Raw genomic sequence first — 27,702 nt, 5'->3', positions numbered from 1 at the left:
TACTTCTAGCTTTTGGGTGGTTAATTAGAGGGAAGAGTCTTGTGGACTTTCCTTCCTGGGTTGGCTTCAAACCTCCATCCTCAGACCTCAGCCTCGGAGTAACCAGGGTTACAGGTCTGAGCCACTGGTGCCCAGCTGCAGTGACTCTTTTTCAAATAAGGTCATATTTCGTGACACAGGAGGTCAGAACTTCAGCTTAGCTTGTGCAGGATGTATATGTCACAGTTCAAACCTATCCAAGCCATTTTACATAATAAACAATACATACTCCTTTTTCTATCTTAGAAATGGAGAAAGGCTCAGAAAGCTCACAGGACTTGGTGGAAGTCAGAATCGCTGATGAACAGAGCCAGTCATCATGGTGTCCTTGTACTACAGGCACATGTGGCTATGATCCCAAGATGAAGCTGACAGGGACCTGCTCCAGCCCAGGGCAGGGGTGACACACATACAGTGTTGCAGTTCTCATGCTATTGTTTAGACTCAAGAGAGCTCAATTGACATCTGTCTCCACACTTCTGTCGGAGCAAAGATAGGGGCCCATCTGCAACCCACTGCCTGGTCTGTGTTTCATCTCATAGCATGACACACAGGAAACAGATGCTTTTTTTCCCACTCGTAGGACTTTTTCCAGGAAAATGATGCTGTGATTTCTGAGGTATGCTGAACATTTTGTGACAGGAACACATGTTTTCTTCTCACACAACAAAGAAAAAATTATATATATATATTTATATATATATATATATATATATATATATACAAACACCACATATACGTATATGTACATCCACATATGTTTGACAGCTGAGTCAGTGGCTCATGACAATACAATTAGGTGATTTCGAAAGCATTCGTACATTTTGCTTTCCCTTGTAGTTCAACATTCCTCCTGACAGGGATGCTCCTCTTGCCCTTTGTGAGTCCAAAAGAACACTAGAACCAGGTTTTAGGCATGGTCTTAAAGGAGCTTAAGGGAGCCTGTGCACTAGAAAGAGCTGGACACGTGTGCGGGCTGTGAGGACTCACAGTGAGGAGTGTCATTCCCAGGCTGGGCCCAGTGGCCATGAAACAGCCAAAGGCTGTCATGCCAGAGGAGAGACTAAAGCTCGGTGCCCATGGCTGAACATTTCATTTGGGAGGTGAGATAAAGCCATAATGGGAAGAAAATACCATCCTGTCAAGGGTGGGAACTAGTGCCATACCGACAAGGAGCCTGTGAGGCAGTGGCAGGTACAGAAAACTGCCAGGTGATGACTCAACTGTCCTAACTTTGGCTACTCTCTGCAAGATGCAAGGGGGGAGGCTCTCAGAGAGGCCCTAGGGATGGCTGGGCTCCGCCTTCCTCCCCCCCCCCCCCCCCCCCCCGCCCGCCCCAGGTTTAACCATGTTCCTGGTGCACTGTGGTGTGGTTTTCTCCCAGGGTTCTTTCATTTTTACCTCTGTTGTAAATGCAACTTTTTAGTCTCCCCCAAGCATTGGGGCTTTGGTTTTCCACTCAACGACATTGGAGCTGTGTGTTGAGGCTGATGTTGTTCTGAGTACAAAAGAGTCAAAAGACCAACATGGCCTCTCCTCTTCCTGCTCTCTCTTAGCACATACTCATGTGTATCATGAAGGCACATGGGGCTCTTAAGGTCCTCACAGTCTTCTACTGAATTCATATGCCCGGGGTCCTTGTGTAGTGTCCCTGCAGAATGCTGCTCAGCCACACCACGCAGGCCTGGCTGAGGTTCATTGTCTGTGTGGGAACATAGTGGCCAGCCCCTTGTAAGACTTGTGAACTCAGGGGCTGTTGGCTTGAATTGCTTCTCTGCTACAAACAGCTGGAAAGTACTATGCTCTTCACAGTGAAGGCCAAAAAGTGCCCATTACCAGAATTTAGAGATGCTAAATTTAGTGCTTCTTCTTTTCACTCACTCTAGAGTAGAAACAAAATCCTGCCTGATTTCCCAGCAGTGGTGGATGGTTGAGCAGTGCAGAATGATTCCTTATATTACATCACATTATAAAAATAGGAAGGTAAAACTCATACAGCATAACATTAACCATTTTAAAAGTTGGATGCATTTAGTATATTCAAAATACATCTTGTATAGAAGAGGCTGAACCTCTGAAACAGTCCTCCCCATTTGTCCCTCCCCCTCAGCCTGTCAACTGCCAATCACCTTTGTCTCTGTAGATTTACCTAACTTAAATAGCCCATACAAATGGAGTTGTACCAGAGGTATGAATTTGTATCTGATAAAGAACTTATTTCTAATTACAAATCATTGATTGCCCCCTCCCCCCACACACACATTCCCTCGCTATGTGAGGAGAACTGTGTGCCGTAGGAATATTTACCTGCAAGAAGAAAACCCCGTCTCACCCACCTCTCTGTCGTTGTTTCCTATGACCACTGGTGGTTTGGAATGAGGTTACTTCATCTACAAGGATGCAGACATCCTGATTTCACCTGATTTCACTTCTACCATAAGGACTTAATCCTCTTCGGCACCTTACCTCCTACCCCTGACTTGTGCCATTGTTCTGGTGGTTTGGACTCTCAGTTTATCCCGTCAATCATCCAGATGAACCTGTAACTGATATTTTGGCACAGGGAGAGCTAGAGATTATATTGCTGGCCTACACCACAAAGCATAGTCTCTCCTGTGGGAGTTAAATGATACCCGCTGTTGAAGATGAAAATTTGAAGAATACTTTACACTGTCATCTCCTGGGGGCCCATGCCCCCTCCCTGGTCCCTCCCCTCCATAAGGAGACTAAGCCACTACTTAGGGAGGGCCTGGGAGGCAGACAGCAGAGGCCTGAAATGCGAGCCTTCTCCCCATCTGGCCAAAGTAACCTAAGACGCTGGCACAGATGAAGCTACGGAGAAGGAAACCGGATGCAAGCAAGGTTGTGAAGAGAACAAAATTCTTCTTAAATCCTCTTGTGGCAGCCAAAGGGCCGGTTAGTCTACTACTCTGGGAGCGAGGATGAAGTTGAGGTGGCATTTGTCCGTCTCTTTTCAATTGGAGGACAGTTATTTATGGTCACTGGGGCACCATGCTAAATACAGGATGAATGGTGGCTGCTCACCACAGCATGACTGTCATGAACTGTCTTGTGGGCTGGTTAAAATGAAATCATCAGCTTCCTGCTCCAATAGGTCATGTCCAGACACCCCCAAAATATACCCTTTCTAGTAACTGATAGGCAGCGTGGGGGAGTGGTGGGCATGGGGTGAGGGTTTTTGAGATTCCTCTCCCTCTTCCCTTTCCTTTCCCTCTACCTCCTGGCCTCTCTTCTCCTTCTTCCCTCCCTCCTTCATTGTATCCCTCCCTCCCCTATTCCCTCCCTGCTTCCCTTCCTCTCTCCCTCCCTCTCTTTTATTCCACTAAACCGTGTGGAGCTTCTTATATGCAAGACCTGTGCTAAGGGTGAAGGAGATGGAATTAGACCCTGCCATCCATCCAGGGGTTCATGGTCACCCCCCTCTTTCCTGTCCTCTCTGGAGTGACTCTGTGCTGTGTGTCTCCCCAGGAGGAGGTACCTGGGGAGTCCTTTCTGCCAGGGAGCCCTGGAGGCCAGCACAGTCCTGGCAGACACTGAGGGCCAGGCCCCATGCAGTAGACTTCACTGACTTGCAGTCAGATGTGTAAACAGAGAACCAGCTAGAGTGTGATTAGTGATAGTTGAGAGAGTTTTGCACAGAGTGCTGGAGAGGAGAGAGGGCAAAGTAAACAACTGCCACGGGGAGCCAGAGGGCAGCCCAGAGGTGCCATGTGAGCCTCTGGAAAGATGAGCAGCTGTGTGCCAGACAAGCCAGGGGGCCCACAATCTCCAGAGCTTGTGCTATGGGAGCATGCTAACATGCTTCTCATGGGGGGTGGGGCAGGGCGGGGAGTGGGGGCAGGGTGGCCCTCTACATTCTGGCCTTGCTTTCCTGAATGTCACTTTAGAAAAGAACCACTCCATTCGGCAGCAGCTCTAGTGGACAGAGCTATATGCCTAGGGACAAGTGTAGACATGACAATGATAACCTCTGTTCTCCTAGCTGTTAAGGCCTGAATTAATTTTCTAAAAATTCTGTTAACTTTGTTACTTCTAATAGTCCACCTATTTTAACCTTCCTTTTTCTAACAAATTTTTGAAAATTATTTCTTCAGTTATTTCTTTCCTGAATTGGCTCAAGTACAGCCGAGATTGTATTCCCATGATGCATTCACTATTTGAACAAGCTTGCAGATGCCTCCTGTGGAGAAGAATCTTGAGTTCTCAGCTTTCAAAGAACAAACAGGAAGATAGTTTTTACTTCCAAGGACACCAGAACCAACAACAAACACAGCAGAGCCATAGGTCTCCTCTACCATTTCCTGTCAAAGCACAGCTTTTTTTTTTTTTTATTCACATGCACACAGAATCAATATTAAGCTCTTTGAGATAAATCATTAATTCTTGAAGTTCAGAGCCATGAACAATGTCCTGTGACCAGAAGTAGTACCCAGGGAAAGAGATGCCTGGAAACATTATGGAGCGTGGGTTTTTTAAAGTCAAAGAAAGCCAGGCACTGGTGGCTCATGCCTGTAATCCTAGCTACTCAGGAGGCTGAGATCTGAGGATCACAGTTTGAAGCAAGCCTAGGCAGGAAGTCCATGAGACTTTTTTCTCCAATTAACCACCTGAAACCCAAACATGGAGCTGTGGCTCAAAGTGGTAGAGCTCTAGCCTTGAGCACAAAAGCTCAGGGAGAGTCCCAAGCCCTGAGTTCAAGCCTCAATAAAATAAAATAAAATAAAAGCCACAGAACTTCCAGTTCATGCAGAAAAATACCCTCAAACAAAACACCTTAAGACTGAACTTGAATTTTATTAAGGATTTGCATCTATTTGCATATATGTAAATTATGTAATATATTCATAATATATTATGCATATATATATTTCTTGCTGGTATTGGAGCTTGAACTCAGGGCTTGGGCTCTGTCCTTTACTTTTTTACTCAAGGCTGGAGCCACAGCTCCACTTTTGGCTTTTTACTGGTTCATTAGAGGTAAGCGTTTGCTGTCCAGGTTGACTTCAGACCTCTTTTTTTCCTATAAAACATATCTATCAACCCACACCCCCATCATATATACACAGAGATTTAAGCTCTACTTGGCTTAAGATTTTTGAGAAATCTATCTCCTATTATACTTTTTTAATCTCCTATCATAGATTCTGTAAATCTATCATCCCATCTTCTACTAAATGCTGGCTCCCTTGGAGCCAGTGATATTTTCGTTTATGTCTTCATATCTTATCCCTTCCACCCTCACCCCAACACCTGTGACAATATTAAGCCAGAACAGATACTCAGAAATGATCTAGCGAATGATATTAACGGACAGAATTTCAGTCTAGGGAATAGCTACAAAGATGTCTGTATCTCTTTCCATTACCATCATTGTTTCTCAAAATAGGTCCCTTGGCACCATAACTCTAAACAAAGGTTCCAAAGGTATTCTTTCAGAGTTAAAGGCTTTTGGAAAATTCTTATTTAAACAAAGTTTAACAGGATTCATTATTGTAAGACTTCTCAAATTATAGGCATTGAGGAGATATTCTCTAAACTATTTGTTCACAGAAATCCTGATAACTTTTCTTGGGATGTGCTGCCGTAACAAATTACCACAGACTTTGTAGCTTAAAACAACACAATTTGTAGTTGTAGAGGTCAGAAGTCTAAAATGAGTCAACAAGGTTGGTGGTTCCTTCTGGATTCTCTGGGGAAGGATCATTCGCTTTCTTTGTCTTCTCTGGCTTCTGGCGGCTGCCTGCCTTCCTTGGCTTGTGGCCACTTTCTTCTCCTCCAAAGCCAGCAAGGTAGCATTCTCCAGGGTCTCCCTCCCTCTACCACCTCTGATTCCATTGCCATATCTCTTCTTGTGACTCTTCACAACCTTGGCTCCATCTTTTCCTTTTTTATTATTATTAAATATTTTTATTGTTAATATAAAGGTGACTTATAGAGGATTTACCATTTCACAGGTCAGGTAATAAGTACATTTCTTTTTGGGCAAAGTCACCCCTTCCTTCACATGGCTCCATCTTTTAAGGGTTTTTATGACTGCATTGAGCTACCCAGATAATCTAGGCTCATCTTCCCATTTGAACATTTCTCCTTTCGGCCTATCTGCAGAATTTCCTTTGCCCTGAGAAGTAACACATCCAAAGATTCTAGGGGCTGGAAACAGCCATGATTGTACTTGCCCCAGGACTGATGTTCTTCAGGTGCCAGGCCAGCATCCCTCAAGGGAGAGCTGTGTGGAGCACAATGGCCACCGCTGATGACATTATTAATAAGGAACAGTAATTCTCAAAACAAAGACACATCTGTGACACACATCCATGGGTAACCGGCAGATTGCTTGTTTAGTATCTGCAGCAGAGATAGCAACAAACACCAATAGAGGCCTCTTCCCTCAAAGGTTTTCAAACCCTTCCTAACTATATAAATGTAGCCTATGGATCTCAGAAGAAAGAGTAAAGCTCCTGGTTTTGTTCAAGGTGTGACACTATGCTGGGAGTTTTCACTTTGAGCCATGATAGCATGGCCACTGCCCAGCAGATGTCAGCACATCTGTCCAGTACTATAGCTACCCACCGGGACTGGATACCAATACTAAGTCGAAACACAGTAACTGAGGAGGTTGATGGTGGGCTGACTCCCTGGAAGAAGGTCACCCTAAGACAAAGCAGAAAAATGGAGACAAGAAAAAAAAAGATGGACTAAGTGGTAGATGATTTGAGTCTGAAAGTTCATTTTATAAGGCTCTGAGGTGGGGACCCATGTTATTGTTGTATGCAGAGTAAACCAGTGAATCTAAGGAAGAGACGACCTTATGTGTGTAGCATGAAAAGCCTTTTTCTCACAAAATGTGGAATGAATCATCTGTGACAGTCCACATAGATTTCATTGCTGACATGAAGTGGGGATAGGGATGAACTAATCTCAGCCTCCTTTCGCCCTGCAGGGCAGAGAAATGTGGGTTCCACCTATGAGGTTGTTTGGCACATTACCATCACATTTGCTGAATCCCACCCCTCTCCCCTCCCTCCTCCCCCCTCCCCCCCAGGGACATGCTTAGTCCCTTCTTGAGCCTTACAGCACTGATCCTCCCAGTTCAAAGTCCCTGCCAAAAGAAAGGGTGTGTGCAAAAGGAGTGACTAAAAAAGTATACTATGAAGTAGACTATGGAGATCTTCAAATGATGCATCTAAGATGGTCTTTGTTCCCAAATTGGTCATTTCACCACAGCATATAATTTCCTCCGGAAAACATGCAGAGTGAGTAGAAAATCACACAAGTCTGTGGAGATTCTGTTGTTGATATTAAGTTATGAGAATCATTCTTCAACAAAATTGCCCCCTACTCCTTGCTGTCTGCCCAATGCCATGTACATAACCGTAGGGACACATTTGAAAACTTGGAAGGCAAGTTGACATAGTCAAAGATACATATAAGAAACCTGTGATTTTCTAATATTCCAGAACTGAGACATTCTCCGTCCTGCCTCTGTATAGAATGCAAATTTGGTCTTTAAAAAAATTAGCTACGACTTATACCCTTTTTTCTATTGTGCTAGCATAGTTCGATATTATGGATGTCCTAGACACTCAGTAAGTACTGAATACTTGGATTAAATGGATTGGAATTTGTACCAACACAGGCACTGTAAAAGTCAATGTGGCTAGGCATGAGATGCTTAAAAGTGTTCTGTTCTAGAGTGAACTGGATCTCTAATCCACGATTAGCTGGGTAGGTTGTAAAAGATAGTCACAGGCCTTATGACATCACACAGTAGTAATAGGTCTACCATAAAGTGTAAATGATATGAGAGCAGTCTAACAAAGGGTGTTTGTTAAGTCAAGCCCAGGAAATTGCATCCAGAAGCAATATTGTGTCACTCACTTCAGTATGGCCATGGGACCAAAGAGAAAAGTAACAAAGCTTTGAAATAGCCATTCTTCAGTAATGATAGGATTTTAAAGGTTAGCAAGTACAGAATAATGCAGCTAAAGAGTTAGCTAAGGGGCTGGGAAGGTGGCTCAGTGGTAGAGCGCTTGCCTTGCATGCATGAGGCCCTGGGTTCGATTCCTCAGCACCGCATAAGCAAAAAGAAAAAAAAAAGAGTTAGCTAAGATAGATCAAAACTGAATTATAGTTTATGATAGTAAATTGATTAATTACAGTAAATTAATTATAGTGAATAGAGATATTTTCAGATTAAGCAAAACTGAAAGTACCCTAATGCTGTGGTGTCTTGTGTTGAGCTGGGTGCTGGTGGCCTATGCCCTGTTATTCTAGTTATTCAAGAGGCTAAGATCCAAACGATTGTGATTTGAATCCAGACAGGAGGAAGAGTCTGTGAGACTCCATCTCTCTTAGCCAGCAAAATGCTGGACTGGAAGTGTGGCTCAAATGGCAGAGTACCAGCCCTCAGCAAGCAAAATAAGTGAAATTGAGGGCCTGAGTTCAAGCCCTGGTATTGGCCAGCATGTACACACAAAAGAATGTATGCAAAAAATTTTGAGTTACCGGGAAAAGAATTCAGGACTAGAAAAAGCTTTTACATATTCTTCTCATTTTTATAAACCTCACTTAGCCCAGAGGGTTATGAGAAATTGCACTATAATAAAACATGAATATTTGGGTATTAGAGATCATTTTGAAATAAAACATTTGAAATGTGAGAGGAATGTAACTTTGGCAATTAAATTCCATGTATACAGTTTGGGGATACAGTGGTTTCAGCCAACATAAGTACCAATTCTGCTAATAATAATAAAAGAGAAAGCATCATGAACTAACCCTGCATTTCCTTTCCAGGGATGGGAAGCACGGGATTTTCTTGCTCAGGACAAGGGCCAGCAGTGACCTGTGGATGAGCTCAGTGGCTGCTGTCTTGGACTGTGTTAGGCAGTTATCACTGCAGTATTTTTCTTTTCTTTCCTTTCTTTTCTTTTTGTCAGTCATGGGGCCTGAACTCTGGGCCTGGGCACTGTTCCTGAGTTTTTCATTTCAACGCAAGCACTCTACCTGTTGAGCCACAGTGCCGCTTCCAGTTTTCTGAGTGGTTTATTGGAGACAAGAGTCGTACAGACTTTCCTGCCCGGGCTGGCTTTGAACCGCGATCCTCAGATCTCAGCTTACTGAGTAGCTAGGATTGCAGGCGTGAGCCACCAGCGCCTGATTGCTTTTTTTAAAAAATTGTTTTGTTTTGTGTTTTTCCAGTCCTAAGGCTTGAACTCAGGGCCTGGGCGCTGTGCCTGAGCTTCCTTAAGCTAGCGCTCTAGTGGTAGGCTTGTACTACCACTTGAGCCACAGTACCATTCCTGGCTATTTCTGAGTAATTGATTGAAGGTAAGAGTCTCACAGACTTTCCTGTTTGGGCTGGCATCAAACCACAATCGTCAGATCTCAGCCTCTTGAGTAGCTATGATTACAGGCGTGAGTCACAAGCGCCCAGCACTGCAGTGTTTTCTCAGAGCTATTGCGCTGTCTTCTCTCTCTCTCCCATTCACCAAGGTGGAGGACCAACCACAGGATTGCTAGTGCAGTGCCAGGCCCTCTCAGTACTGTGCTCATATGTTTGCATGCTGTACTTTGTATTTCAGTAACAGTTCAGAAGTCATGGCCACGGAGGACACTAAACTTACAAAGAATGTCCACAGGGAGACCACCAGTGGTGAGGAAGGTATGGTAATGGTGTGGAGCAGCTGCTCAGAGGTGCAAAATTAAAGAGACAGAGCTACCTTTTCTTTTTCTATTGTTTGTCATGTACAAAAATACCTGGATGATCTGCTGCTCACCTGTAGAGCAAAGCACGTAGACATGTGAAAGCTAAGCCACGTGGCTACAGCACGTGCCAGCCCTTCCCTGCACTACACACTTAGACCTCTAGGGGGCTCTGCCTCTTCCTCTGCACATAATCCTGTCACACTTAGTCATGGACTTTCCTATCCAACAAACACAAGAAGCAATGTCTATTAGAAAGGAGGCAAAGTCATAGCAATCAGACTCACCAGGCTACTAAGCAGTGAGAGCTGAAATATGATATCTTTCACTGTCTTTGGAGTGGACTGGTATTTGGGGGGCAGTCACCCCACAGCAGACAGAGCAGGAAGACTTTTCTGAAAGGTTGTCTGTACAATGTTCTTCCTAAATTATGAAGCCTTTGGAAGATAATCAGAAGCTAGATGTGATAACTCATGCCTTTAATCCCAGCTACTTGGGAGGTGGAGATCAGGAGTATCACATTCAAAGCCAGCTCAGATTAAAAGTTGGTGAGACCCCATCTCACCAAATGAGCCAGGAGTGGTGGTTTATATCTGTAATCCCAGCTACATAGGAGGCATAGGTGGTAGAATAGCAACCCCAGGTCAGCTCCAGGCAAAAGCGGTAGACCCTATCTGAAAGAAAGAGAATTAAAATGTAGTGGGAGTATGACTTAGGTAGTAGATCACCTGCCTAGCAAAAATAAAGCCTTTTGTTCAAACCCCAGTACCACCAAGACAACAAAGAAAAGCAAAAACAAAACAAAAAAATCAGACATTTGAATGAAATGTAGGCCACAAAATTACTGTCAACATTGGAAGAAACACTGAAATTTCAGGTCCAATATTGTATGAAGCAGGCATTTAACTTTAACTTGTCCACCTTTGCTTATAAGGATATCTGTATTGTAATGGCATCTTTTGCATTCATGGGGTGGCAAATTAAATCAGTAGTCATTCAGCTATTGAATTTCACTTTAAAAAATAATAACAAGGGGCTGGGAAGGTGGCTCAGAAGTAGAGCACTTGCCTTGAGCTGAAGAGCTGAGGGACAGTGCCCAGGCCCAGAGTTCAGGCCCCACGACCGGACCCCCCCTCAAAAAAAATAATAACAAGTCTAGAGCCAGGCATGATGATGATGATACATGCTAATCCTATCTAAGGAAAGTGAATTTAATAACTTGAATTTAAGGAATTTAAGACCAGCCTGCCTAATATAATGGAATCCTGTTTCAAGGAGATAGAAAGGGAGTAAAGGAGAAAGAAGGAAAGAGAAAGAAGAAAGGAAAAGAAAGAGGGAGGAAAAAAGAGGAAGGAAGGGAAGGAGAATGAAAAAAGGAAGGCACATTTTGTTAGACAAAATATACATATATACCATAAAATTTGCCCTTTTTTTAAAGTGCAGAGTTCAGTGTGTTTTTAGGGCATCCAAAGTTGAGCAACCAATATCACTAATTATTAATCTTTTAAAATAATCATCATAAAATAAGAATCTGAATTTAAAGAAAAAGCCTAGCATGCACCATTGAAGCCAAGCTCTTGCCATTTCTTGTGCACCTTATACCTTTTAAGCAATCTCCAGCTATTTTTCTATGGACCAATGAAGGTGTGTATCTTGTTTTTGTATTGTGCCTCTGTGTGTAGAGATGGCTCTGTCTCTTTAGTGGTATGCTGAAGTGTGCTGTGCTCACTGCTGTTCCACATGAAATTATTGAAGAGAAGAAAATAACTTCATGGCTGGGGGTGTGGGTGTGATGCTCTTTCTGTATGACCTTCCTCAAACTCTGGGTCCTTTGTAGCTAGTAGAAGTCTTTCACTTCTGTGTGATTGTGTGTGAAAACAGTAAGTGATACATCAATTCATAAAGCTGCAATGTCCTGAGATGATGTTGGGCTCTCAACTGATGGCAGACTCCCAAGTTGGGTGTAGAGATAGGATTTCTACTTGCAGGTGTGAGGACATGGTGGTGAATATGTAAGAGTGAGTAAGAGAGGTCTGAGGGTATGCTGAGCAGGACAGCTCAGAGGGCATGCCCACCCAGCAAGCATGAGGCACTCAGGTCAAACCCCAATAGTGGAAAAAAAAGAGTGAACAAGAGAAAATAGCCCATGGATAAATATAGATGTGAATACATTTATAGAAGTTTTATAACTAGCCAAAATTGGTTGAGGATGTGGCTTAGGGATAGAGTGCTTGCCTAGCATGCATGAAGCCTTGGGTTCAATTCCTCTGTACCACATAAACAGAAAAAGCTGGAAGTGGTACTGTAGCTCAAGTGGTAGAGTGCTAACCTTGAACAAAAGAAGCTCAGGGATAGTGCCCAGGCCCTGAGTTCAGGCCCCAAGACAAAGAAAGACAGAAAGACGGAAGGAAGGAAGGAAGGAAGCAAGGAAGGAAGGAAGGAGAAAGAAAATAGAAAGGGGAAAAAAGAAAGAAAGAAAAGAAAATAGTCAAAACATGTTTTGAAAAAAGCAAGTATTCAAGGGATGTGAATGAAAATATATTGCTTTGGGGTCAAATGAGGAACACATTAAAAAGGTGATGATGTTAAGTGCAATGAAGGATTTGGGAAAGTGAGCATGTAATTGACCAACCTTTATAAAGAGGCTAATTGGGTAGCATTATTAAAAGTTAACATTCGTGTCCTTTTTGAAAAAAAGAAAACATTTATTTTTCTGTGCCAGTCCTGGGGCTTGATCTCAGGACCTGGGTGCTGCCCTTGAGCTTTTTTACTCAAGGCTAGTGCTCTACCACTTGAGCTACAGCTTCACTTCTGGCTTTGTGATGGTTAATTGAAGATAAGAGTCTCACAGACTTTCCTGCCTGGGCTGGCTTTGAACTTAGATCCTCAGATCTCAGCCTCCTGAGTAGCCAGGATTACAAGTGTGAGCCCCTGGTGCATGGCTTGGATTCTCTTTAATTCTCTTTAAGGAATAACAGTGTTAAGAATTGTGCAGAAGTAATAATAAGTACAAAAATATGTATGCAGCTGAATCTAGGTGTACATGCAGTCTTTGCCAACCAGGAGGCTGGGCCAGGAGGATTACTTGAGGCCAGGAGTTTGAGCCCCTCTCTAAAAAAAAAATAGAACAAATTAAAACGTGTCTGGGTCTCTTTATGCTAGTCATGTTTGGGACAGCAAGCACTTGTTCTGATTAGATAAACCATAGACTGCAGGGATCCCAGAATGTGAGGTTAGACTTTTCTGTGGCAAATATCTCAGAAGAGCAAGAAGGAAGGTATACATTGGCTCTTCATTTCAGAGGTTTCTGTCGGGTAGCAGAACAGAGCAGCTCACATCATGGCAGCTAGGAAGCAGAGAGAGAATCCCTGCACTGTGGAACTTCCCCCTTTCCTTTTGCTCCATCTAGACCCCTAGCTCTTGGGTGGAGTTATCCATAGGCAGAACTCTCCACCCCTTAGACAAACCTCTCTGGAAACATCCTCACAGACACACCCAGAAGAGGGCTTTACCCACCTCTTATGCACATTGTAATTCTGTCAGATGAACAATCAAGATTAGTAGAAAGGAAAATTCAATTGAATGACCTGTTAACTGCTTAGGGGATTAAAAAAAAAACAACAGCATGTAAATCTGACCACCAAAGATAGAAACTATCTAGAATCAGGTAACTTTCTTTTCCATGTCGAACTTCTTGTCCTACACCATTTGGGTAGTTCACAATGTATCATAGACTATGTGGCTTAGAAACAACAGAATCTCATTCCTCACATTTTTGGAGGCTGGGGAGTTCAAGATCAAAATGCTGGCCAATTCGGAACCTCCCTTCCCCATTGAAGGTCTCTGCTTACATGATGCCAGAGGCATGGATAGCTCATTGTGACCTCATGACCTCTTTAAAGGGCACTAATCCCACTCAAGGGAGTCAGACCCTCATGAATCACTCCACAGGTTCCATTTCTTTTTTTATTTTTTGCCATTGTTGGTTGTGGGGCTTGAACTCAGGGCCTGGGTGCTGTCCCTGAGCTTTTTCACTCAAGGCTAGTACTGTACCTCTTTGAACCACAATGCCACTTCTGGTTTTCTGGTGGTTAATGGAGATAAGAGTCTTACCAGCTTTCTTGCCTGGGCTGGCTTTGAACCATAATCCTCAGATCTCAGCCTCCTGAGCAGATTACAGGTATTAGCTACCAGTGCCTGGCCAGTTCCACTTCTTAACCATCATCTGAGAGATTGGAATTTGAGGAACACATAAGCATTCAGTCTACTGCACTGGTATGCATAATTGAATTAATGATTCATCATAGTACATCCCTCTATTTAATGTTCTGCTTTACTTTATCTTTCTGTGTGTCTGGTCTTATCTACTAGGGTATGAGCTCTTGAGAAACAAATCTAAGCCAGACCCACTCTGTCTCAAAATATCTCACCTCCATGGAAGTGTAGAATATATTGAGTCTGATTGCTTGATTGAAACTAGTCATCTGATTCAAATTTTTTTTGTAATTCAAGGAATTTGCTCACCACGTAGCATTACTATCTTCAATTTATCTTTTGGATACTGAGGTTGGAGGTCTACGATGGCTGGATGCATTATTGACTAGTGCCAGGATTGACAACATAAATGGCATTTGAGGATTAATCTTCTCTTTTACCTATGTCATTGTCTTAGGAGAAGTGAGGGCCATTTCCAAGTTTCCCAGAATTACCACATGATAAGTAGCTGCCGTAAATTGTTTCACGCCTGAGAGTGAGAACAAAGCAAGTGATGGGCCTGTCCTGATTTTACATTCCTTGCTTCCGTCCCCTGGCAAGAGCCACTTTGTGCTTGACTCAGTCCCAGCTCCTCCACAGCCTGTGACTGTGGGTGACATGGCCCCCTTGCTGACCCACCTTTGTCTAACTGTGCAAGGCAGAGCAGTTGTCACCCAGAGCTGTCTAGCAGTCCCTCCGGCCTCTGGAATGGAAGGCTCTCCTTGTGGCTAGGAGGGGGCTATGCGTGTAATTGCCATCTTCTCTCTTCCCTCAACTAGATTTTCTACCCAGGTAGGTAGTGGAAAGTGGGCTTGTGTCCTTTCTCTTCAGCCTTTGCTTCCTTCTATGTGAGTCTGGTTGGTAACTGCAAGTAAATGCTATAATTATAACCCTTTTTGACAGCTCTATAATTTAATTGTGATTCACTCAGAGCATCTTTTGAAAAGCAGGATGTGCATTGAAGAAGCAGCTGTCCCCATCCATCTGCTGAACTGAATCACAGGCCCAGCCACTGCGGGACCCTCTGATCTAGTCAAGGCTAAATCTAGGCATATACTCCGTGTGTGTATGTCTGTGCAAGTGTGTTGTATGTTGTGGCGTGTATGGTGTACATACCTGTGTGTGATCATCTTCTGGTTTTGTAAAGGTGCTCGTACAGTGTGTGAAGTATTGTTTAAATTGGCCATTGTATAGATAAGAAAATGATTCTGAAGTGGAAGGGCTCTTGGATTTTATTTCTGTAGTCACCTAGGATATGTCCTTTCTGATAGCATTCAAAGGTAGCCCCTGCTGACCTGGACTTGAGTCCTGGCAGCACTGGCCAGAGGTTATTGGACACTGGTCTCTTATCAGATGTTGTATCCATTTCCTAGGGTAGCCATAGCAAAGTACCACACTCAGTGGTTTAAAGGACAGAGATGGATTGTCTCCAGGTGTGCAGGCTCGCAGTCAGAAATCAGGGTGTTGGCAGGGTTGGCTGTTGGGAGTGCTATGCGGGAGAATCCGGTTCTGTTAGAGCTCATGGTAGCCCCATGTTCCTTGGCCTTCATAGGCTGCGCTTTGTGCTCCCTCTCTGTGTATCTGAGCCTAAATTTTCTTTCTATGATCTTTATGACTACATTTTTACCATGATGACTTCCATAATGGGGTGACATTCGGAGGTACAGGGTGTAAGAGTCCAATATAGCTTCTTTCTTTGGAGGGTTGGGGTAGGTAAACAAAACTTACCCCATAACAGATGTGAACTTGAACACGCAGGGATTTTCTTCCAAAAGAAATAATGTGTACCCTGCAAAGTTTTTGGATGGATGCTGGCAGAATCTCACAAGACTATTTAGTAATAATATTATTTCTTTCATTCACTTCGGGCTGTGACATCAAGCAATGAATTCGCCATCCTTCCTGACATTTGTCCCAGTAACTGCAGCACAGCCTGGGTCTAATTGCCATGAACACCACTTCCTGATGGGCATTTTGAAAGGATTCACAGGGGGTGGCCTCAGGACCTGCTGTGTGACAGGTGAACTGAGGGCAGACTCATGTAATCCAAGATGATCATAGGGCTCCCCCCTCCCGCCACCATTCCTAGTCCATGTCACAGAGGGATCTGAAGATGATTCAGGAAGTTCCTGGTAACAGGACCCCTTCTTGTGAAGATTTGGAGGGCTAGAACACAGTTAATTACAAAGCAAATGTAGAAATTGTATCTAAGACTAAGGAGATAAAAGGAAAGCAGCTTGACGTGATGGAAATAACAGTGAACTAGATGTTGGGGAGAAAAACCAGATTCTGGTCAGCGAATATAATCTTGGACAAATATGTACTTTTTTTCTTTTGCTTTTCTTTTTTCTTTTTCTTTTTGCCAGTCATGGGACTTGAACTCTGTGCCTGGGCACTGTCCCTCAGCTCTTTAGCTCAAGGCTAGCACTTTACCACTTGAGCCACAGCGCCACTTCCAGCTTTTTGTGCTTATGTGGTGCTGAGGAATCGAACCCAGGGCCTCATGCATGCAAGGCAAGCACTCTACCACTGAGCCACCTTCCCAGCCCCTAGTGCTTTTTCCTTTAAGCTTGAAATACTGATGTCTAAGGATTTCCAGTTTGTAGGAAGATGGTAGCCAGATAGCAGTAATGAAGGTCAGTGGTCAAATGTACAACATTGTAAAAGGTATTGGTAAGAGAATTGAGCAAATTTAACTGACCACTTGATGCAGTGAGGCTGGCCGTACATATGATGTCACCACAGGGAAGTAATATGAGGACACTGATTGAGAACATTTATTGAAAGAAGTACAAGAAAAGAGATAAGGAGGTTGATTTGAGTGAAAGAAGCCAACCTGCAGGCATAAGCAGGGGCCTGGCTGGGGAAGCAGGGAGGGCTAAGTGCTAGATTTTCTTGCAGTTTTACACTTTGATCAGCCGCACCTATGTCCTTTTCCTGGTCAAGGATAGTGCTGAAGACAAATACTTCCTGCATCCACTGGAGCACATCATCCTAAACACAAGAAAAAACAAGGAGATGGAAGTGCTTTGCTTTCTGGGAGATGAACACAGGGATCTAATTAGAAGGATGTGGGCTTTCAAGTCTTTGCTGTTAATGGACAGCTCTTGGCCCTCCATAAACAAGCTCTGAAGTATCACGCTGCTCACTGAGGAATGTCACAGTAGGGTTTTACTTGGCCTGTACTAAGGGTATGTCATTATTGTTTGAAGGACTCAGCCTGCTGGGACCTATTGGAAGAAATCTCACTGTGTACTTCTCTGTGAATAATCCAAGATGTTGATTTCAAGGACTCTCTGGAATGAAAATGAGCTACATTTGTTGGACTGGAACTTTTTCCTGTTTTTCTTTTTTTTCCCTTTCTTTCTTTCTTTCTTTCTTTCTTTCTTTCTTTCTTTCTTTCTTTCTTTCTTTCTTTCTTTCTTTCTTTCTTTCCTTTCTTTCTTTCTTTCTTTCCTTTCTTCTTTTTTTTTTTTGCAAGTCCTGGGGCTTGAACTCCAGGCCTAGGCACTATCCCTGAGCTTCTTTTGCTCAAGGCTAGCACTCTACCACTTGAGCCACAGCACCACTTCGGGCTTTTTCTGTGTATGTGGTACTGAGGAAACAAACTCGGGGCTTTATGCATGCTAGGCAAGCAGTCTACCACTAAACCACATTCCCAGCCCAACTTTTTTCATTTTTACAAACCTGGATTTTGATATTTTTTGGAATTCTGTTCTTTAAACTTAGGACTCTTGGAGAAGGGACTCGGTTGGTTGTAAAGCATGATTATTTATGTATGAAATGCTGATGAGCAGTTAAGAGTATGATAGTGCCATACATCCTATTTTGGGCACAGTGGAAGGTAGGATGCATTCTGTTACAGGAGCACAGCGCCTGCTAGCTTGCCTGGGGGAGCTGAAGGAGACTTCTGAAAGGATGTAGCATTTTAGCTGTCTCTAGAGACAAGCAGAAAATAGAAACTCACTAGACAGAGAAAGGGGAAAACATTCCAGGCAGAGATGTAACCATGGACTAAAAAGAAAGGGGTCTTGAGAGTCTTTAAAATCCAGCCAGCCATCAGTCTAGTTGCTCTGTAGGTCTGTGGCAAGGGGTAACAGATCAAATTCCAGGGAACTGGTAGGTTAGGGCTAGATAGGGAAAGATATTGAATGCTGTGCCAGGCCATCAAGTTGAACCTGATCCTGTAGGTAAGAGGGGACAAGCAATTTTTAGTTGCTGTTGTTGTTTGGTTAGTTTTGTGCCAGTCCTAGGGCTTGAACTCAGAGCCTAGGCTCTGTCCCTTAGCTTCTTTTGCTCAAGGTTATCACTCCAGTGCTTGAACCACAGCTCCATTTCCAGCCCTTTTGGTAATTTAGTGGAGATAAGTTCTGACTGGGCTGGCTTCAAACTACCATCCTCAGATCTCAGTCACCTGAGTAGCTTGGGATTACAGGTGTAAGCCACCACTGGTGCGTGGCAGGAATGGTTTTTAAGCATGATCAGATCTGTTTTTTCAACTATAACCACCCAGCAGCTAAATAGAGTGCAGATGGAAAAGGGCAAGACCACAGTCAGGAAAATACATTGGGACACAATTGCAAAGTCACAAGGACAGTATGGCCACAATATGTGTTTGTTATAAGGGAAAAAAGGAATGTAGTTTAATACTTTCTTATAAGTAGATAGGAAGTAGCCAGAGAGAATTAATATAAAACCAAGATCAGTAAATGTCTCAGGGGACCAGAACTGGCATGAGAGATAGTGTGGGAATTTATACTTTTTTACATTTAAACGTTTTCATTTGTAGGCATTATTATCTACTGAAATATTAAACGAAAATAGAAAGACTGTAAAAATTAGCCAACTAAAAACAAAACAACAAGTAAATCTTGTAATGCCAACAGTAAAAGCTTTTAAGTAGAGATTGCTGCAGAAGCTGATATATCAACTTGGACTAAGTTGATGTGTCTTTAGGTCTCTACCAATTTGAGCCACAGCTCCACTTCCAGTTTTCTAGTAGTTAATTGGAGATAAGAGCCTCACAGACTTTTCTGTCTGCACTGGCTTTGCAATCTCAGATCTCAGCCCCCTCATTAGCTAGGATTACAGGAATGAGCCTGTAAGAAGTACCCAGCTTGTTGTAGTAGTTGTTGTTGTTAAATATACCACCATTATTGAGTCACCTACAGTCTGGATTTTGCTGATTGTAACCTGTGGCGTGGTTTTTATATTCTCCAACCCTGGATTTCCTGTAAATTGATGGAGATTGAGGTGCTTTCAAATATAAATTAGATTTTCTGGAAGCCTACCTCATAGATGGTATGTTCTTCCATCAGGGGCAAGCACCAGCTTGCTTCATTTTTTTTACAGTGCTTTATTTTTAACATCTCAATCTTTGCCCCATTGGGACATGCATATGGTTCCACTTTGCTTCTTCCTGTTAGCTCTCTAGCTGTCCCAACCACATGTATTGAATGTCTTACTTCTCTCTACTGACTTCAGATACCATTTTTATCTGTGTCAAATTCCCAGTGTATTTGGTCCAGTGTCTGAGCTTTCTATTCTACTCCATTTATTAGTCTAGTCATGTAGTTGTTTCATATTGTTTTAATTACTGGAAATCTATGGAGCATCTTGATGTCTAGTAGGGCTAGTTTTCCTTCTTAGTCTTCTTTTTCAGATCTTTCCTCACTGTTCTTTTTATTGGGATTTTATTTTACTTCAAGGTTAAGAAAAATGACATCTTATTGTTTATTCTGTTGTATCAAAGATTGAATTCAGGAGCTCCTAGATGCTAGTCAAGCAGTATTCTACCTGAGCCACACCCCAGCCCCAGACTGACATCTTTAGGACCTCAAAATTTTCTATCTAAGGTCAGATGTGCTTTTCCATTTGGTCATTTGACATTTACTTTTTTTTTGGTAATTTGTTGGTTTGTTTTTTTATTTCTTTAGAGACAAAGTCTTGCTGTGTCACCCAAGCTTGTCTTGGTGAATTCCTAGACTTAAGCCATCTTCCCACCTAAGATCCCAACATGCTAGAACTGTAGGCATGCACTTCTATACCTGGCCTTGAAGTTTTGGGCCTGTATTTCTTCACATCCTTGTTATGTTTACTCCTAGGAATTGTATTGTGTTGGCTGATATTACACTTGAGGTCTACTCATTAATCACAGCTTCTGTTTGTTGTTGTTAATGGAGGCCTTCAATCCATACTTCCTCAAACTTACTAACATCTTCTGTTGTAGTAGTTTTTCAGTTGATTTTATTGTTGTTTTTTTTTTTTGTCAAATTATCTACAGATAATGATGACTTATCCACTCTGGTCTGTTCTTTTATCCAGATAATTTCTTTCTTTTGTAGGACCTAAACCTATCTATTTAATCCTGATTCAGATGCAGTTTTTTCCTATAGTTGCTAGTTGTAGATTGTCACAGATCTATTCTTAGTCTAAACTCAGCAATCCATTGCTCTGCTGCTCTGGGAAGTGGGTGGCCTGACTATCTCCTTTGCGGTGGAGTTAACATCAGATCTGGAGAGGACTAGGGGTCAGAGGCCATCAGTATTCCCTAAAGTTCTTCGTACCCTGCTCCCTATCAGGGGATAAATAGTTCTTTATGATTGCTCTTCTCTCCAAATGGTAATATTCTGAATATAGATATCCTTATTAAATAACCATCCTCTATGTCTTCCTCATATTGATTCTTTTCTCCTGCATTTGTTTATTCATTCATTTGTTTGGTTATTTCAGGAAGGGATCTTCTTTGTTGCCCAGACTTGTCTCAAAGTCCTGGACTGGGACTGGGAAGGTGGCTCATGGACTGGGAAGGTGGCTCAGTGGTAGATCGCTTGCCTTGCATGCATGAGGCCCTGGGTTCGATTCCTCAGCACCACATGAGCAAAAAGAAAAAAGCCGGAAGTGGCGCTGTGGCTCAAGTGGTAGAGCGCTCTAGCCTTGAGCTGAAGAGCTGAGGGACAGTGCCCAGGCCCAGAGTTCAGGCCCCACGACTGGACCCAAAAAAACCCAAAAAACAAAAAAAAACAAACAAAAAAACAGAAGTCCTGGACTGAAGCAGCCTCCTGCTTCAGTCTCCCAAGTGCTGGGACTGCAGTGTGTACCTGCAGTACACACTGGAATTTATCCTTTATCTCTTGTCCCTATCTCCCTTTGGCTCGCTAAATTCTTCACTTCTCATCTTTCTTTCATTTATTTCTATTTTCTATTTCTCTTTCAACTTTCTCTTTCCCCAAATGCCAATTTATTTCCTGTGTGTTATATTTGCTTGGGGTTCTTGAGATGATTAAAATACTTCTTAGAAAGAAAAAAAATCAGCGAGCCTTGATTTGCAGTGCTTGATTAGGTAGAAATACTTAGGAGTTGCTTTGGGTTCATCATTGTGGTTCTGAGACAGAAAAAAACAAATTAGTGTGGCCAAAGTAGCATGTCTGTCTATACTGGTGTCTTCTTGGATGATCAGGAAGTATGGCATGATCAGAACATTAAAAGTGATGAGACCATTCTGAGATATTATTATATAATACAGGGAAGTCTCTTGTTAGATGGAGCTCTCCTTGGAAACCCCTTCTTGACTTTGGGAAGCAAGTGATGTGTCTGCTTTTAAGCTCGCCCCTTGCCCATGTATATATACTGCTCAGTGTCATCAGAAAATCAAGTAAACATGTGAATTGAGCCTTGAAAATGAAATAATGATTGGGGCTGGGAATGGTAGGGTTCGATTCCTTAGCACCACATAAACAGAAAAAGCCAGAAGTGGCACTGCGGTTCAAATGGTAGAGCAGTAGCCTTGAGCTGAGGGATAGTGCCCAGGCCCAGAGTTCAAGCCCCACAACCGACAAAAAAAAAAAAAAAAAAAAAAAAAGTGAAATAAGCCGGGCGCTGGTGGCTCACGCCTGTAATCCTAGCTACTCAGGAGGCTGAGATCTGAGGATCACGGTTCAAAACCAGCCCGGGCAGGAGAGACCGTGAGACTCCTATCTCCAATAAACCTCCAGAAAACCGGAAGTGGTGCTGTAGCTCAAGTGGTAGAGCGCTCGCCTTGAGCTGAAGAGCTGAGGGACAGCGCCTAGGCCCAGAGTTCAAGTCCCACGACTGACCAAAAAAAAAAAAGTGAAATAATAGGATTTATGAGAGCATTCAATGCAAAAATGGCAAAATGTGAAGCTAGGAGAAATGGGCCTTCTTATCCACGTGCACCACATTATGTTCTCTACTGATGTTGGAATCCTGGTTTTTATTTGCTGGTACTGGGGCTTTAACTCTGGGACTCAGCACTGTCCCTGAGCTTCTTTTGCTAAAGGCTTTTGGTTTTTATTTGGGAGTGGGGGAGGTAATGTTTTGCTTTGTCTTTTGATGGTTCTGGGACTTGAACTCTGGGCCTGGGTGCTGTCTTTGGGCTCCTTTTGCTCAAGAGTAGTACTCTACCACTTGAGCCACAGTGCCATTTCTGGCTTTTTCTGTGATTAATTGGAGATAAGAGTCTAACAGACTTTCCTGCCCAAGCTGGCTTTGAACCACGATCCTCAGACGTCAGCCTCCTGAGTAGTTAGGATTACAGTCATGAACCATTGAAATATTGTTTTTTAACGGGCAGAAATCATCACTGATGAGCAATGATTATTGAAAATAAAGACTATAATTCAGAAGAAGCATATCGTAAATATTCAGCAATTTGATAAACTAAGGTTGACTAAAACATTCTGTTAAATGGGCACATTTGTCAAAAACCCAGAAATTTGGGGCCAAGTTTGGTAACTGACTTAGATACCTTCTCAGGACTGGCCTTCTGCTGAAGAATGTTTAGGAGAATGAGAATGGAGAAATGCAAATCAGAGAATCATGAAAGCTGTTTTCTGTGTGTGTGTGTGTGTGTGGTGTGTGTGTGTGTGTGTGTGTGTGTGTGCATGCACGTGCCCACCAGTCCTGCGGCTTGAATTCAGGGTCTGGGAACTGTCCCTGAGCATTATTTTTTTTGCTCAAAGCTAGCACTCTACTGCTTGAACCATGGCTCTACTTCAAGCTTTTATTTAGTAGTTAATTAGAGATGAGTCTGCCCAGATTGAGTTCAAACCCTGATCCTTAGATCTCAGCCTCCTGAGTAGCTAGGATTACAAGTATGAGCCAGAGAGATATACAGCAAGAGATATAGAAGGAACATCTTGTCAACTTTGCTACATGTTCTGCTTTAACTCTACACCCATTCTCAGCTTTTGTACCTCTACCCAATGTATGCCTTGGAGTCTTCTGGCACCCATTTCTTTAGAGACTGAGTCTCCTTTATCCTCCTAACTTCTGTTCATTTCAGTGGCTATGTCTTTACCCAGTGCTAGAAATGGCATTGAAATCTGAATAACTTCTTGCTCTGTTTGTTTTGTTTTGTCAGTCATGGGGCCTGAAATCTGGGCCTGGGCACTGCCCCTCAGCTCTTCAGCTCAAGGCAAGCACTCTACTACTTGAGCACAGTGGCAATTCCAGCTTTTTGTGCTTATGTGATGCTGGGGAATCAAACCCAGGGCCTCATTCATGCAAGGCAAGCGCTCTACCTCTGGGTCACCTTCCCAGCCCCTTGCTCTGGTTTTTATTACTAAGTTCTTACTCTGTGCCAGATGCTGGTATATGTTCACAGATGAAAACATGAGAAGCTAGGAATAATGGTGCACTCCTATAACCCCAGCTACTTGGCAAGCAGAAGTAGGAGGATCATGATGCAAAACCAGCTTTGGCAAAAGTGTGAGACTATTTGAAAAAACTGAAAGGGCTAGAGTGTGACTTAAGTGGTAGAATGCTTGCCTAGCAAGTATGAGGCCCTGAGATGATTCCCTAGTAACACACACACACACACACACACACACACACACACACACACACACACACACATACACACACACACACACACACACACACACACACACACACACACACACACACACATGATGTTACCCTTTAGCAGAAAGAAATTTGGTCTTCCAACAGAAACAAGAGTTCACATAAAGAATTCAATGATAGATAATATTTTTGTGGTGGTGCTAGGGTTAGAACTCAGGGCCTTGTGCTTGCTAGGCAAACACTCTACTATGTGAACCTTGTCCCCAGACCAATATGAAATATTTTAGCCCATATGGTTTAACAGATACTTGAATAACTATGGCTTATATAAGTTATAGTAAAGATGATGAATGTTACAGTGTGAGATTCAGGCATTAAGTGCTTTTGGTGGAAGAATATATTTACATACACTGTGTACTGAGCCTTGAAGGCCACATAGGAAGAGGAAGAACATTCCAGATGAGGGGAGTACGATGCTCAAGGAGCCAGTGCTTGGTAGAGAGAAAGAGAGAAGCCAGGCAGGTGAGGTTTCCAGACTGAGGAAGACCAGGGAAGCCACACAGGGGCCATGGAGTTAGACAGAGCACAGCTGGGAACATCTGGTGGTATTTTGTGCAATTTAGTGGAAAGTAAGTTATATTAGAAGAAGACTGGGATTATAAGCCAGAAGTCTAAGCTTCCTGATTCAACCTTATCATTTATTAACTATGAGAACCAGGAGTCATCACTAACCATCTTTGACCTTCAGTTTCCCTTATCTGTCCAGTGACAAGTAAAGATGTCCTGAGATAAAGTGAGAGAGAAGACATGAAGAGTAGTTTGAAAGTCATAGCTTTTTAAAAATAATGTTTATTGTTATTATTAAGGTAATGTCCAGGGGGGTCACCATGTCTAAGTCTGGTGCTGAGTATATTTCTTTTGGGGGCGTTGTCCTATAGCTTAGGCTTCTACAGGTGTCAGGGCCACAGTGACAGCACAGTGGAGACGCAGGAAGGTGATGCTCACAGGGGTAGAGACCGTGAAGTGACAGGAGCTTATTACACCTGCATGTTTGTGTCCCATCACTTGTGCTATGTGGAGCTTCGACTCTGAGGCTATGGAGTTGGAAGATGCTCCGCTCTGCTGAATGGAATGGATGCTCTTATAAAGGCACCAGAGGACTCTGCCTAGATCCTTTTGCCTTCGATCTCCTCTTCCAAAGAAGTTTGTCTCCTTTATGCCTTCCCACTATGGAAGGATACAGCAAGAAAATGTCACCTGTGGAGAAGGGCCGCATGGACACCAAATATTGTAGCACCTAGATCTTGGACTGGAAAGCCCAAATTACGTTAAATGCCATTAATTGTGAAAAAGTGCAGCATAGTCTCTACAGCTGTAGGAAACAGATTTTTCTTTTTTGGTCAGTTGTAGGACTGTCCTAGGCTGTACCTGAGCTCTTTTTGCTCAAGGCTAGTGCTCTGCCACTTTGAGCCACAGCACCAGTTTTCTGGTGGTTAATTGGAGATAAGAGACTCATGGACTTTGCTGCTGGGGCTGGCTTTGAACTGTGATCCTTAGAATTCAGCTTCCTGAGTAGCTATGATTACAGGTATGAGCCAACAGTGCCTGGCTTAGAAACAGATTTTCACTGCCCAGGCTGAGTGATTTTGTTACAGCAGCCCATGTACATAGGTCCAGGCATTGATCAATGCCTGTACAGTAACCCTAGCCATTCAAGAGGCTGAGATTTGAAGATCTCAGTTCAAAGCTGACCCAGGGAGGAGAATTCCATTAACCACCAAAAAGTCAAAAGGAAAGCTGTGGCTCAGATGGTAGAACAGCAGCCTTGAGCAACAAAAAAGGTAAAGGATAGTGCCCAGGCCCCAGAGTTCAAACTGCAGAAATGACATCCCTCCACATCCCCTCCTCCCCCGCAGTAAAATGATAATATGTGAATGAATGTGAGAGGGTCTGAAATGTCAATTTCCTGTGTCAGTTATGAACTGGGGATGATTTGGATTCAGACACAATGAAAAATCCACAGTAAAGCTGCATGTTGCCCAGACATCCATATACTTTTGGCAGCACCCTGCCCTCTGGGATCATATTATACTCATCAGTCATGTTTGTGTGGTGCCTTCTAAGTAAAGGGAAACTTGCCCTTTACAAACTCAGTGAGGGGAGGGCATGTCAGAGTTCATGAGTTCATTTCTATCCCCATGGGTCCCCTGGCTGCCCTGCGTGACTGTGATCTCAACGGGAAAATAACCAGCAGGGTAAAACTTGGAGCAAATATTATTGCTGAGCAATAAAAGTATCTTCTGGAAAGAAGAGAGCAACCCAGGGCTGTGTGTTTGCCCTGTAATACAGATTTACTGCTTATTAGTTCTTCTTTTATCTTTCCTTTACAGCTTAAAATTAGTCCACCTCCCTCCCCATCTGTTCACCACATTAATTGCCCTTGGCAGGAAGAACTTTCCTCAGTACAGGTCTTCCTGCTTTGTGTGTTAGTCCATTTTGCAGCCTGAAGACTTTCTTGTTTAACTTCTTAATTGTCTTACTGGTGTTGCGAAATGTTCTTGATGCCAGCTAAATTGGCTTAGATACAGAGGCAGAAATGACCCCTGGCTCCCTCAGCGAAAAGCATGGATTCTGCGTAGAATTAACCCTAGGTGAAAACATGGTCCTGCTCAATTAGACAGGATGTTCTGAGCATTATAATCTTTCTCTGCTGGCCTGGAGGAGAGAACAGGCACAAGGCATTGTACCTGTAATTGGTAAGTGTAGGTAGAATCTACTTGAAGGAAAGCAGTAGTGTGCTGGCAAGGTTAAATGCAATTTTAAAGATCTGGTTCTGTTTAAGGAGGGAAAGTTATGAGGGAGGGTGAGATTGGAATACATTTGTGTGTGTGTGTAGAAATGACACAATGAAACCCAACCTTGTGTACAACTAATGTATGCTAATGAGAGAGAGAGAGAGAGACATATAGACAGAAAGAGAAATCTGGCTTGACAGTGAACTTGCTTTATGGCCTTGCTTCAGTTTATTTTCATAGTCACAAACGGACCCACTTGGGTCTGTTTGGACCCATTGGTCCATTGGGACCAATTTGGTCAATGATTTTTCCAGTAGTCTTTGGTAGTGGTGGTGCATTTTGCTGGGGGATTTTTGTTGTTGTTATTGGTTTTTTTTAGCACTGGGTATTGAACTCAAGTCCTCACACTTCTAAGGTAGACATAGACACTCTTATCACGTAAGCTATACTTGCAGCTCCTGTTTGTGTTATTTCCCAGTAGGATCTCACTTTATGCCTGAACTGTGATCCTCCTTGTGTTTCTCGATGTCACTAACGAACATTTACTGCACCCAGCCATTGTGCTTCTCTTATAGCTAGGATAACATATACATGCCACAACACCCAGACATTGGTTGAGATACAGTCTTGAGAACTTTTATGGCTGGGCTGGCTCTGACTTGATCCCCAGATCTCTGGCTCCAACAATGTTTCTTTTTTTTTTTCCGGTCGGTCGTGGAGCCTGAACTCTGGGCCTGGGCGCTGTCCCTCAGCTCTTCAGCTCAAGGCTAGTGCTCTACCTCTTGAGCCACAGCACTACTTCTGGCTTTTTGTGCTTATGTGGTGCTGAGGAATCAAAGCCAGGGCCTCATGCATGCAAGGCAAGCACTCTACCACTAAGCCACCTTCCCAGCCCCCAACAATGTTTCTTAAAAATACTTGGCACTTAAGATCCATTGTAGAAGGCTAAGCCCAGATTCCCAGGGCTTCTCCACATTGTTCATGTGTCTCTTTTATAAATAAATTTGGTTTCCATGTAACATTTCAACTAAAGACAACTGGAAACATGGCTCAGCAGTAGAGT

At 43.1% G+C, this 27,702-nt stretch overlaps 1 protein-coding gene across 1 annotated transcript in view; it reads left to right on the top strand.

The window, feature by feature from the left end:
* Cracd (capping protein inhibiting regulator of actin dynamics) overlaps window positions 1-27,702 on the top strand; it is a 194,470-nt gene that overhangs the window by 86,323 nt on the left and 80,445 nt on the right. Inside the window, exon 3 of the mRNA XM_070012908.1 lies at window positions 9,645-9,724. Coding sequence (XP_069869009.1) covers window positions 9,661-9,724 — 64 coding nt within the window. The 5' untranslated portion in view covers window positions 9,645-9,660. The remainder of the gene's footprint in view (window positions 1-9,644; window positions 9,725-27,702) is intronic.

The sequence above is a fragment of the Dipodomys merriami genome, unplaced genomic scaffold (assembly GCF_024711535.1).
Source record: "Dipodomys merriami isolate MVZ:Mamm:240054 unplaced genomic scaffold, mDipMer1.0.p SCAF_9, whole genome shotgun sequence".
Classification (NCBI taxonomy): domain Eukaryota; kingdom Metazoa; phylum Chordata; class Mammalia; order Rodentia; family Heteromyidae; genus Dipodomys; species Dipodomys merriami.
Note: the sequence above shows the minus strand (reverse complement) of the source record. Positions and strands in the feature narration are given on the sequence as shown.